Source organism: Raphanus sativus, chromosome 5, assembly GCF_000801105.2.
Source record: "Raphanus sativus cultivar WK10039 chromosome 5, ASM80110v3, whole genome shotgun sequence".
NCBI classification, from domain to species: domain Eukaryota; kingdom Viridiplantae; phylum Streptophyta; class Magnoliopsida; order Brassicales; family Brassicaceae; genus Raphanus; species Raphanus sativus.
The window spans coordinates 10,143,872-10,158,247 of record NC_079515.1 but is presented as its reverse complement, the minus strand read 5'-3'; the positions used below and the strand labels follow the sequence as shown (position 1 = coordinate 10,158,247).

Here is a 14,376-nt window from a genome sequence, read left to right as displayed (position 1 = left end):
AAACTAAGGGGTATTCTATATGTATACTTCTCTTTTAATAATATAGATACATATAGTATATATATATCTATTTTGTAGGAATTCATATTATGTCATTTATTTATCAATGGGAGAATTTGCGAGATAGCTAAGATTGAAATGTTAATTAAGTGCATGACCATAATTTTGACAGTATTAAGTAACTAACAATTGTGACTTATTTCATCCGGTTCTAACCGTATGCCGTACAGGTAGAAGGGAAAAAAAGAAAAGCCATGTCAAAGAAAAGAAAAAAGGCCACGTAGAAGAAAAGAAAGAAGGTCACATCACTTTGGTTAAATATAGACAGTAATTACCACAAACAGTAAAAAATGCTGGTGAAAAATCAGCCAAATATAAATCTTAAATTCAATTACCAAAATCTAAAATTAGTATATAGTATTTTGTAATATTAAACTAAATCTATACACATTTTTTGAATAGTATATCAGTTTAATCTAGTACAAACCTCTTAAATGCTAAACCCATACCTAAATTTTGAATACTAAACCCTAAGTTGTTATCATTAAACCCTAACCTCAAATCCCAACTTCAAATTATTATACCCTAAATTTTAATTAGTAAATCCTAAACCCAAATATAAACTTTAAACCCAAATATAATATAACAAAATACATAGTATAGTACATATTGGAGAATAAAATAGAACACTTTTTATTAATCTCAAATGGAACGACACATGATTGGATCACTAAACTCAAATTTCAACCCCTACCTTCCAAATACTAAACCCTAAATACTAATAACTAAACCTCAACCCCTACTTTCCAAATACTAAACCGTAAATCTTAATCAATAAACCCTAAACCCTAGTTATATACCCTAAACCCAGATAAAACTGAATAAAATACATAGTATAGTACATATTGGTGAATAAAATAGAACGCTCTTTATTAAGCATCAATATGGAACGATACATGATAGGGTGAGTAAACCCAAACCTCAACCTCTACCTTCCAAATACTAAACCCTAAATTCTAATCACTAAACCCAAAACCCTAGTTATATACCCTAACCCAAATAGAAAGGAACAAAATACATAGTATAGTACATATTGGTGAATAAAACATGACACTCTTTATTAACCTTCAAATGGAACGATACATGATAGGGTCACTAAACCCAAACCTCAACCTTCCAAATACTAAACCCTAAATCTTAATCACTAAAACCCTAAACTCAAATATAAATTCTAAACCCAAATAGAATAAAACAAAATATCTAGTATAGTGCATATTGGAGAACAAATAATACATTCTTTATTAATCATTAAACGAGACGATACATGATAAAAAGTATAATAACAAACTATTTCACATTACATAACATGAATAAAACATCCATTATACATATTGTTTTCATTTCTATTCCATACGAATATAATAGAATAGAACACAATGTTACAAATCTGTTCATCTTCTCTAATCAATTTTGGGTCATTTACAGAGACAAAAATAAGTGTAACAGACAACATCCGTGTGATTAATACATGTAATCGCCTAGTAAACCGAAGAGATCAAGGCGATTGAAGGAAGAGTTGATGCACCTCGTGGTGGCGTTTACGTCGTTGGCGACTCCGTAGATTTCAGATGCGCAAAGCTTTACGTCAGTAGCCAAGCAAGCCGTTGCAAATGGGTATCACCTCTTTTTTTCTGAGATGGCGACGCTTTTACTGATCGGCCGTCATCGTTGGAACTGTAAAACAAAAACAAAACAGAATATAAAAGTATGATTGAGAATGAATGATTTAAGAGAAGAAGGAAAAGCAATGGAAGATGTGTTGTGTCTGTTCACCTGAGTGATATATTTTCATTTTTGTTCATTTCGTGTGAAGAAATTGTGTGCAAAAAGATGTGTGAATGAACACAGACCACGTTTTACCTTTTACAGTTACATATTATTAATTAAATTTTGTTTTCTTTGTGCAGGTTTCACCGGTTGTAAATAGGGGTATAATGGCAATATTATATAAAAGACACAATACATGTGGATAATTTAGGTTTTTTGGTTATACAATGAATAATCTTTTGTTTGATTGTTGTACAATGCAATTTCCCTTTATCAATTTACTATGAAATGTAAATCCACATATTGAGTAGAAGAAAATGGCCTAAGCGGCAGTGTCTAGTTGTACTTCTTTTACAGCTTTTACATGTATTTATACCAAAAGCTTATGAAGTTATTGGTATGAGATACAACTTTCAAATAAATCGTCGTTAGACATACTACACAGTAAGAAATCAAATACTAATGGTGTTGCTGTATTTTGGCTTTTAGGGAAAAGAAAATCTGCACAGAAAGAACGACCGACAAAGAAAAACCGAAAGGAAAAGGAAGTAGTAACAAATTGTAGAGATGCTAATTTGGCAAAGGTTGTACGTTTTTTAAGAAAGTTTGCACGCGTTGGACCCCTGACTTCCTTCCACCATTTCCATTTGTCTCGACATTATTCCCATTTTCACATTTTTTGACAATCTTTGTTACACTCGTTAATTTACACTTTTCCACTGCATCTGATTCTGTCATAAATTCATCATACCGTCTAATTCTTCTTATAAATTCAATTAAACAGAGCCTAACTACTAACAGATGATCCGACTAAATACAAAGAACAGATCACTAGTTTACGTTAGGGGTGGGCAAACAACCCAAACCGAACCGAACCAAACCAACCAAACCGAAATTAAACCGAACCAAAACAAACCGTGTTTTTTACGTAACCCAATTGGTTCATGTTTTACTCAAACCGAACGGTTCGGTTTGGTTTGGGTTTAAACCGAACCAAACCGAACCAAACCGATAATCCAATATATATAGTAAAAGTATATATGATATATATATATATATATATGTATTAACATATTATAAATTTTAGTTAGAGTTTCGTTTTTTATTTTTTCATAACTTCCATATCTTTAAAAAAAGTTATAAATACGATTCAAATAATACTATTATATATAAAATCATGTAGCATAAGTTTTTATATTCTCACTATGTCGTTTATGAGTTGATTATTTTTTAATAAAAGTATAAAACTGATGCCTTCATATTTTATAACCAATCCGAACTACACCGAACCAGACTAGACCATAATAATGTAAATCGAACTGATCTAAACCAAGCCGAACTGAACCGAACCGAGTTAAACCCAAACCGAACCCAAACCAAAACTACTTTGGTTTTAATTGGTTTGAGTTTTATAAAACCCAAATTATCCAAACCAAACCGAACCCGAAACTAAACCGAATTGCCCACCCCTAGTTTACGTACGTTCACTAGCTCTTGTTATTCTTTCCCTAAAATAAACTCAACACCAAAAAGCACTCTAACCTCCTCAAGAAGAACGAATATATTTTGTGAAAATTAGAACTTTAGTGGTTTTGCTTTTTTTTTTTTTTTGGTTTTTGGAACTGAACCTGTCAGAATAATATAAACACTAATTGTACACAATGCTTTAAAGCACCTCCCGAAAAAAATTGTCAACACTTGTGTGGCTTTGTCCCTTCTCCTTTCTTCCGACTTTAAAATCTTTCGTGTCCGCCAGCACAAGCTATAAACCGCAACTTTCCCAACCATTCACTGTTTTTTTTTTTTTGCTTTTTAAGTTATAAAAATGGGGTTTAGGGGGGTTCTTTCACTCACCCGCTTGTTGCTTCTGATCTGCGGGTTTAACCTGAACCGCAGAGGGAACCGCGTGTACATACGTGAACCCTGGAGGCCCCAACTGATGTTGCTGCGCCTTCCCCATTCCACCACCTCCTCCTTTCAAGTTATTCGCTGCTGCTGCTGCTGCAGCTGCGATGGCTTTTGCTGGATCTGAAGTGGCAGTTACGGTTCCTGTTGTGCAGCTGGAGAGGGTGACAGGAGTACATGAGGCGCCAGCAGCAGCTGTTGAACCTGGTTGTTGCTGATGTCTTTGAATGTAATAACTTCCGGAAGGAGATATAGTAATCTGCTGCTGTTGATGTTGAGATTGCGAGTAAGGATTCGAAAAGAAGAGCTGCTGGGCTTGCTGCTGCAACCCATGCTTTGACAACTGTTGCTGTTGATGGGACTTGGATCCAGAGCTGGTGGTGGGGTTTCCGAGAACTGAAGGACCATTATTCCTTCCACCCGTAGATGACGCCACAGATGCAGACTGTAAGTTCTTGGACGGCTGAGATGATGAGTGAGTAGTAGAGGAAGCTTGTCCGGCTTTGTTCACCGCAGAGGAAGCGGAAGCAGTTGTTCTTGGACTTCCGCTGGCATTTTTGGAGACCGAAGACGTAGAAGGTGATCCAACTAAAACTGGAGGAGACGGAGCTCGATTGTTGGCACCTCCTTGCATCTGTTGCATTGGTGAACCAGAAGCCATTGGTTTCGAGTTTGCCGCAAAAGATATCTGCGATTGCTGAGGACGGCTTTGTTGTTTATGCGAGACGTTTCTTAGGGACGATGCAGATGCAGCGGCAGCAGAAGATGATGGGGACAGTATGGAAGGAGACTGAGCTTGGGCAGTGTTTGTTGTCCTTGGTGAATTGTTTTTCCACTGAGTTGACTGCACCTGATTGCTGCTTGACTGGACAAGGTTCTGAGGAAAGCCTGTGTTCGCATTTTGAAACTTGGCGGCTCCAGCGGGCGATACGGTGATACTGTGATCCGGGAAACCACTCCCATTATTCGCTACCGACCCTTTGGTTCTAGCAGCAGATGCAGCCACTGATGTTGCATACCGTTGCTGCTTCTGGAGATACATGGTGGGATAAGGTTGCTGCGACTGATTCCGTTGCATATGCTGCTGCTGCTGTTGTTGCATAAGCTGCTGCTGTTGCATAAGCTGCTGCTGATGGGAATTCGTCATAGAACTGGAACTCTGTGGCAAAGCAGAACCAAGGTTGAGCAAACGGGATGTATCAACGATGCTACCACTCGGTACAGCAGAAACAGATGCATCAGCCAGGTCGTGTTTGTTTGAGAAAGCAATCGACTGCCCACCATTCACACCACTCGTTTTCCCTGTTGCTCCTCCTCCTGTCTTCCTCTGTTCTTCCATCGTACTAGCAGTAGCATTAGACCCAGATTTTCCATCATCTGAAGGAGCACCGTAGTTCATTTTCTGTTGAGCTGCTTGAGCTGCGGCAACATTCGCTGCCATCATTTGATAACCTTGCCTTGCTGCTTCCGGCATAGAGTGGAACATAGGGTGATTCTGAGGAATTGATGACATGTTCAGAGAAGGAGCACTACTAGCCCCATTGAATGTCGCAAAGGTCATAGCATAACCCTGGGACTGAAACGATTCCATACCAGCCTTTGAACCCTGCTGCTGTGATTTCTTTTCACCATGTTTGCTCGAAGATACGACCACTCCACCTCCCGGGGTTGCTGAACTCATCAAACCCAAGTTTGTTGGCTGCATCTGCATACCATAGTTCTGGCCATACGCAATACTGGAACGAGAAGACCGGCTATCAGCAGTTGATGGGCTATCTTCTCCAACAGTCTCGCTATGTTGAGTCGTATTTTCTCTCGGTTGATGCCTCTGCTGAAAATTCAGAGGCTGAGACTGGACTTTGTGAGTTGGAAATCCTTGGGAGTTCCCATGATTTAACGGCGGCCTCAGCTGTTGGTTCTGCAGATGCTTTTGAGCTGCAGAGGAACTAGTGGAAACAGTTCCGTTCTGGTTGCTTGGAGAATGGCTCTGGGGCATTTGACCAGCTTGCTGCTGCTGCGATTGCTGTTGTTGCTTCTGTGGCTGAGAAAACGGAGGCTGGATCATTTGGGAGGAATAGAACGAACCATTAAAAAATGGCATCGGCTGTCCCGGAGCTCCTCTATAAGCAGGTGGTGCACCAACATGTGCTGGGACTGGAAACGGATAGCCATTATTCTGCAAAATTGCCAGGTACTGCGTTTCGTTGCCTGGCATGCCTGGATAACTGAAGGTCATTGTTGGGGCACCAGCTGGAGTAGCTGATGCAGAGCCATTCATGGAGTTTGCAGTGGCTGCCGCACCAGAAGAAGTTGTGTTGGAACTATTAGGAGGTCTTACAGATGCAGGAGCTGCATGAGGTTGTTGGCCCATGGGGATAATGAATGTCGGACCATGCTACAATAAAAGAAAAGAGAGAAAAAATCAGCTTGCAAGGACGACCACAACCTGGGATGAGAAGCATACGCTAAGATGGACGACAAAGAAAAACTAACCATCATGTTATTAGGTGGCAGAGCTTGTTGGAGCAATATTTGACTTCTCTGAGCTGTATCTGAGCTTTTGGAAGTAGATTGAGAGTTCACATCTGGAACAGGATGGGAACTTCTTCCCAAAACAGTCCCCTGCAGTTCTGTGGGAGGCATGAGGCTGAGATTGCAGGCCTTGGTCCCGTACAATGGAGCTGAGCCTGCTGCTGCAGGCCAGAACGGATTCATCTTTGTAAATTGCTGATGGGACTGAATGTTACGAGCGATATAGCAGTGGGTTGCACATCTCTTAGGCCTCGGTTGATTAAAAAGTAAATGCGGGGGCTGAAAGACATCAAAATTTTAAAATCAGTAATGAAGGGTTAAGAGGTTTGCTCGAACAGATCAAAAAGCTATCAAAACTACCTGCATTGCCGCAGATGATAAGGAGCTAGTATCCGTGGGCACAGCTCCTTGTGTAGGCGGCATGTATCTGTTTTATCCAAAATTTCTCTATTAATTCGAGTGAAACAAAAGGAGACATTTACAAAACTTCACTTTACAAACGCATACCCCATTGTAGGAAGACCTCCAGGCCAGCCAGGCATTGACATATGCATAGGCATAGGGGTAGCTTGAGCTGGAACAATCAGAAATAATGAATTAATGAAGCCAAAACATGTGGAAGAGCAAGACAGATGAAACTCAAGAAATAAGAAAGTACTTATTTACCTGTTTTATCTTGAACAGATAGTTGTTGTGGTGGAGGGGGTGGTGGCTGTTTCTGAACATGATGCTTGTTTACTACACCCACATGATCAGATTTCTCCAAGTCGAGTTTAAGCTCACAACTCCTCTCTGACTTACGAGGCTCGGTTTCAGCCACTGCTCTAGGTCTCTTCTTCTCCTCAGACTCAATAATCGTCGCATTACCTCCGTCCTCCTTTAGCAAAGGCTTTGCTTCCTGCTTGATGATGATCATGCATGAGAGAATTAAAAAAGGGGGCAAAAGGGAACAAGATAAGAAAAGAGGGCAAAAAGTAAAAGAAAAGAAAAGTAATGATAGATAAACGCAATTATGACAAAAAATACCAAACAAAAGTAGGTCCCACTCACCGTTTCCACTTCCGTGACTTTAGGGCTAGCTTCTGCAGCCACGCATTCCATCTCACCGCCTCTCTCCGATGTCGATCTAACCGGAGGTGGCGCCTAAACCGATTTAAAAAAATTAGGAAAATAAAATATTTTTCTTTAGATAATTTTTTAAAGAAAATAAAAAAAATCTTACAATTAAAAAAACAAAAGGAGATAAGTTTTTTTTTAAAAAGGAAAAAATCTTCCAATTAAAACCAAAAAGAAAAACTGAAACTTACCATCAGATCTATCTCAAACTTTTTCTCTTTCTCCGGCGAACTTCTGCATGATTAAACGGGAGACTACTCTTGAGCACCAGAATTAAGGGGAAAAAAAAAATAAAAAAAAAATATAAACGTATAGATTTGAATGCTTACATTTTAGCCCCATCACCATCGGATCTAATTCCTGGGGAAGTTTCCACTTTTGGCGATACTGTTTCCTCTTTCGGCGGATTAGTTTCTTTCTTCTCAGCTGATCTCGAATCTAACAACGCGTCGCTTTCTTTACCCTGTGGATTGGTCGAATCCAACACAGCGCTGTTTTTTTCTTCGCCGGATCCCGATCTCTTCAGCTGATCACCCAACGGAACTTGACTTTTCAACGGAGCTTCAGCTTCCGATTTAACGGCGCGTGACGGTAAACTCGAACTGTTCTCGTCGTCGTATTTGATAATCCTCGGCTTCTTTCTTTTAGGAACTGAGAAAATAAAATTAAAAAAAAAAATCAAAAATGAGCAAAAAAGACAAATCATCAACAGATGGTTGTGAATGGAGAGGACTTACCAATGGCGTTAACATTAGAGGAGCTCGAATTCGCACCAAGTGTGACGGTGGAAGACTGAAGAACACCTTGAGAATTAGAGATCGGTGAAGAAGCTCTAGATTTGACGTCCGCCGCTGCTTTCGCATCTTCCTCACCACCGGAAGGCTCTTGTTTCGACGCAGCCGCTAGAGGCATCCGCATCATTCCGTACAGCACCTCTGCAATCTCTATCTCGATCTCGTCTTGAACCGCCGCCACGGGAGAGGACGATGATAACTTCCCCGACGATGACTTCGGCGGGAGCGGCTTTTGTTTCGTCCCCAACGGCTTCAAATCAAAAAAAAAAAATTAGTCAAAGAAAAGAGAAATATGAAAAAGAGATTTTGAGAGGACGGACGAACCATCTTTTTCCGTGCAGAGACGTTAGATGAAGAGGGAGATGTAGGAGCAGGAGGAGAGGGAGAGGCTAAATTAGAAGCCGGAGACACTTGGCGGTGGATTTGCTCTCCGGAAGCGAATACACCACCGCCGGTAGCACTTGACGCCCACGATTCATGCGGCCTCTTCGTACAGGCTGTAACCATAAGAAGAAGTTAGATTTACAAATGAAAAGAGATTTGATCTGCATAAAACTATATATTCACCTCTCTAACCTGACCGAGCTTTTCTAGGAACGGCTACGCCGATCATCTCATCGGCGGCCTTCCACGACGAGACGACCGGCGCCGGAGCAGGAGGCGATCTGAAAACTTTCGACGTCGACGTCGTCGGAGGAGGGAAGTTTTTTCTCTGGTGGTTATGGCTGTGGTGGTGGTGGTGGTGGCTGTGGTGATTCGAAAGAGACGACGAGAAAGAAGCGGCGGCGGAGGAGATGTTACTAGAGGGAGGAAGCATCTTTAACGAGGACGGTGGTGGTCCTCCGCCGCCGCCGTCGTCATATTCTTCATCGTCGTTGACACTCTCTTCCGAGCTGTCGTCACCACCGTCGTCTAAATTACCGTGAACCATCACTAAACGTTCTCCTCTCCGTCGTTTGCTCCGGCTATGTAACCGATCTCGCTCTCTGTTATCCCGTTCTCTTTCCCTCTCACGGTCTCTGTCACGCTCCCGATCTCGTTCCTTCTTCGTACGATCTCTCAGCCTCGCCGCCTCCGGTAACTCCACCGGAACATCCTCCTCTGAAACCAATTAAAAAAACATTAGAATCGTACCTTTAGTCCCAGATCTGAAGAAGAGAAATGATTAAACCAAACCTGGAGAATCTCTAAAGCTTCCGGCTCTATGCCTCCGCCGTGACAAGCCATTTCCGGCAGCCGCCATGGGTAGTCTTCTAGCTTCCCTATTTCTATCCATCTCCGCTGCTTCCTTGTCTCTCTTTCTTTCTTCGTTCTCTCTATCTCTATACTTGCTTCCCATTATCTCCTTTATTTGTGCTCCTCATAATAAAAGCAGTAGCGACCCGAATAAATCCACGGCTCATATCCCCTGCCGTATTACCTTTTCTTTAATCTCCACCGTCGGTGTGTACGCATCCGACGGTCCCTATTTCCTCTATACCCTGCGTGACTACATCTTGGCCCTCCATTTTTGAGATCTCACATCAATAACCGATATTTCCTCTTTTATTATTAGCAAAAACGTATTCTTTCATTATTTTAATTATCAGCATCTAATGTGGGACCTACACCAAAAATATTATTTATACTATTAGTATCATATAATTTCGATAATTTTAATAATAGTACTATTTCCGAGTCGGATTCATGTGAAAAAAAAAATTATTAGGACTGTTACCAAAGTTATTAAATAGTACTAATCTGCCACGTGTCAAAAGTTTGACATCTCGCACTTCCGTGTATGTTATCGCTACCAATATTTTATTGACTTTATTGTGTCGAAAATAAAAAAGAAATGAAAAGAGACAATAAAGATATTGAGAGTCTCGAACAAGAAGATAATAATATTTAAACTAAAAATAAATATACTATTTCAATAAAAATACTTATTAAAAGGCTCCTGGGGTAGTGTACTGTTGTCCACTAATCGCGATGACTCGTGTGATAAAGAAAACAAAACACTGACATATACACGCACAAAGATGATATTATTTTAATCCAAATGTGTCTCGAGAAGATGTATCACCGGTTACTACCGGTACACAAAGACCTTGGTAAAGGTGATCTGACGTTCAGAATGGAATCTTTGTGACCACCAATTCACACCGATCCAACCGGTAAAATTAATCATATCAGGTTCCACTTCTCACCCTCTCTTCTCCATTTTCTGTCCTTTAACAAAATCAAATGGCTACTAGTTTTTTTATTGGTGGCAGTAAACAAAAGGTTCTTATTTACTTTTTCTATAATACTACTAATCTATTACTTTTATGTATTCTTTACTTATTATTCATCAATGAAATAAAGTTACCACACCATAATAATTAATAAGATACTTTGAAAGCGTTAATACCATTTAAGTTTTATCTTTTGAACTTTCAAATTTTTAGAATTTGATAGATAAGGAAAAATATCAAATAAAATATACCAGAAAATCTCTTATTTTAACTATTCAAAACTTTATTTATCACGTTTTCAATAACAAAAATCAAATTGGGAAAGAGAAAAATCAAAATATTGATCATTCCTAGGTTAGATGGATAAATTAGTCAAATTGACATAACTGTAAATCAAATAATTAAATATATGGTCATGTATGGATCTTTCTACAATTTACAAATTATATAATTGTCTCTGGAATTGTATTTCAATTAGGGAGGAAAACCAATAAAGTAAGTAAGTTGGGCCCATTTTAGTCTTAACATATAATTCAACTCATTTAATACGAATCGACGGCTGCGACCATTTTGGACATTAATGAAATGCTCACTCAGCCGTTAGATTGTTTTTTCAGATTATAGTTTCCATTATTTGCTTAAAACAATCTGACCTGGCAGAAAGCGTCATCCCGTAAAACCCAAAAAGGTGTTGAGTTGGCACCAAACCGGTTGATCTGAGTCGTTCATTAAAGCAATCACTAAACGGCTCAGATGAGAGGAACTTCACTCAAGTCACGGTCACAGTACGTCCGAGAAGTGTAGGGCCCCCAGTTAGCTGCCAATGTGGAGTTGCTCTTCTCCTTCCTTTTTATATCTTTTTTTCACACATAAGTTATTTTTATTTATTTTCACCCTACTCTCTCTTCACTCTTGTTTTGTTATTTACCAAAATAATAAATTTGAATTTAGAATTATATATATATATATATATATTAGGTGTTCCCGTGCTCATGCACATATATAAATATTTATAAACTAAATATATTTAAAAAACAATTGTTATTTATTTTTAATTTAAAATTAATTTATAATTTGTATGAATAACTTATATTAATATTATAATAATTTAATAAACATATAATTTTAGATACGTTATATCTAGTCGGTTTTAATTTTCACAGTCGATTTAGTTATCATTTGGGTATATTGGACTGCATATATTTCTTTGAATTCAACGATAATATTTTTCTATTTTAAATATATTAAAATTATGATTAATTTTTCTTATTTTCATTTACGTTGGTAGTTGTCTTAGATATATAAATATATTTGAGGAATATTATTTATAATTTAAGATATATTATGATTAGAATGAAATAAAAATAAACTAAAATTGCTGATCCCAAAGTACATAAATTATTATAAGAATAATACTCTACAGTACAATGCATATATATAAATTTTACAAAGAACTTAATTGTAACAGTTACTTAATAATTTATTTCATTCGTAAATATGTTTTGAGTCATTATATAATTTACATTTATAAAATAAATTATTATTATAAAATTATATATTCTTATTGTTGTTAAATATATAACTTTAAATGTAAGTTATATTCTTTCAATTCAAACTAAATTATAATTATCTTTTATTATAATTAAGTAAAATCAAATTAACTTTAGTTATGGTTTAATTGTGAATGTATTTTCATAACATTTATCGTTGATTTAAAAAAAAGTTATTAGAAAATGCAATTATTAGAAAATGAAGCGAAGAGTAATAGGAAATTGCATACATAAGTAACTAATATATTTTTGGAAACTCATGAAGACATATAAATATTTAAAATAATTAAAATATTTTATAAATTCTAAATAGTTTTATGCTTAAATTTATCAAACTGTAAACTAAAATTTATTTTATTTAATCTTAAAATGAGAATTCAGATTCGCTTTGGTATTTTGATTATGGTTATATTAAGTTCAACAAACATAAAAACATAAAATTTAAAAGCAAATTTAATATTAAGAAAACAAATAATTTTAACAATAATAAAATATAATATATCTACCCAATTAAAATAGATTATGTTATGTTATTTTTAAAAAAATTGGTAATTATTTGATCAAAAGATGTTTATCGTAATTTCTATTTCATTTTTTAAATATCTCTTAAAATAAGAAGTTTACAAAAATTGTGTGATTGTATTTTAGAAATCATATTATATAAATAAAATATGATATATAAAATTTGTTTTTCTGTAACTGAAAGATATAGTCAAATAAATATATGAAAATAAATAAAAGATTTCAAAAATACTAACTAATTATAAACTATTCTTAGTCAATCAAACATATACCAGTTTGTGTTACTTAACTATTTTATGTAATTATCCTAGAAATAGTTAGATATATAAAGTATTATTACTTTGAAAATATATATTTTGAATTTTTTTAAAATTATGAATCACATTGTATACAAATATATATATATATATATATATATATTTATCTAAGAAAATACAGATATAAAGAAATATTTTATTACTTCAAAAGTATATTTTATTTTATTTAAAAATATTTTTCAAATGGAAATTTCTATTTTGTGAACTTTCATTTTTAATGAAATCATATCATATATACATATATTTTCAACTTTTAATTTTTTCTTAAACTTTAAAATATTTTTTATTACATATGTTGTTCAGAGAATTTTAAAAAGGTAATAAAAATTTAATAATAGAATTTAAATGTAATAGTTTTAATTCATTAAAGGTATCTGTGTAATCAACCATTGTGAGAATTAACGTGAGTGCGACACATAGGAAACTGACTTCTCAAATAATATTATATATATATATATATATTGGAAGTCTTATATCTAAATTTCTTATTGTTCGGATCATTTAGGGAATTCAAATTTTAATAATATATGTTTGATAATTTTGTATCTATACTATTATAGTATATGTCTAAGATGAAAAATGCTTAGAGTCAAAAAGAATGTTGTTTAGTTTGATGTATAATGTTTTAGTGTATATTAATTTAGCATACAAAAATCTCTTCTATATTAATGGAAAAATATTTAAAAAGTTATAACTTTTATTTTGTACTAATTAAAAATGTGTTTCTAAGTTGTCACGTAATTAGAATGTTAATTGTTTACGTGGCGGCTTGAGAATCAATTGAGAATTTTGTTAGGTTTTTTTGACAACGATTATATACCATTGAGAATTTAGTCCAAAATTAAATTGGTAGGAAATGTTATATTATATAATATGTTAATTATAGACAATTCTTTTATCAAATCAAAATTTATTATCTTTATTTAAATAAAACCTATGGAATTACCTAATGTGATAAAAATATATATGATAATTAATAATTTTAAATAATAAAGATTTTCTAACAATATGTATACTTTTTATCTTTTATTTAATTATTTATTATTAAAATAAATTATGCAATTACATTAATCATCTAATAAAAACTTAGATTTTTGTATACATTGTATTTTGTATTTTTCAAAACTAGTATAAGTTACTAAAACTGTTAAAAGTATCACATAAATTCTTATGATCAATGTTCAAATTTTTTTATGTAATAAGATACTATGATTATATATTCACATGAATAATAATTTAATTTTAATAGGTGTTTATATTAATATATATTTCATTTTGTTTAAATTAAACTATACATCATATGAAAATACATACTTATATTTTGATATTTGAAACATATATTGAAAATTTAATATTTTAATTTTGAAAATTTCATTTTTTAAATGATTATAAATTATTGAAACCACTAAACATCCACATTAAAAACAATTTGTTGGTGTAAAATTTTGATACACAAATTTGCAAACAATCATAAAGTCATATAAGTAGAAATCTCATTTAATAAATATATTATATATTTATGTTAATATCATTTAAATTTAATTATACATCATATACATAGATAAAATTGATTGTTTTGATATATATACCATAAATG

General features: G+C 34.9%; 1 protein-coding gene across 1 annotated transcript; it reads right to left on the bottom strand.

Moving 5' to 3' along the window:
• Positions 1-3,360: 3,360 nt before the first annotated feature.
• Positions 3,361-9,546, bottom strand: LOC108861490 (protein TIME FOR COFFEE). The gene is made up of 12 exons (XM_018635363.2): positions 9,351-9,546; positions 8,751-9,275; positions 8,499-8,671; positions 8,118-8,424; positions 7,710-8,031; positions 7,572-7,614; positions 7,315-7,407; positions 6,931-7,162; positions 6,772-6,838; positions 6,625-6,691; positions 6,226-6,543; positions 3,361-6,127 (listed from the first exon to the last, which is right to left on the bottom strand). The coding sequence occupies exons 1-12, from the start codon at positions 9,511-9,513 to the stop codon at positions 3,674-3,676; spliced, it is 4,764 nt and encodes a 1,587-aa protein (XP_018490865.1). The 5' UTR covers positions 9,514-9,546; the 3' UTR covers positions 3,361-3,673.
• Positions 9,547-14,376: the final 4,830 nt, after the last annotated feature.

Coding starts and splice junctions, on each gene's coding strand:
- LOC108861490 (XM_018635363.2), bottom strand. CDS start 9,513: ATGGGAAGCAAGTATAGAGATAGAGAGAACGAAGAAAGAAAGAGAGAC. Junction 8,425..8,498: donor TCTCTGCACGGAAAAAGATG/GTTCGTCCGTCC, acceptor TTTGATTTGAAG/CCGTTGGGGACGAAACAAAA. Junction 6,692..6,771: donor GGAGGTCTTCCTACAATGGG/GTATGCGTTTGT, acceptor TGGATAAAACAG/ATACATGCCGCCTACACAAG.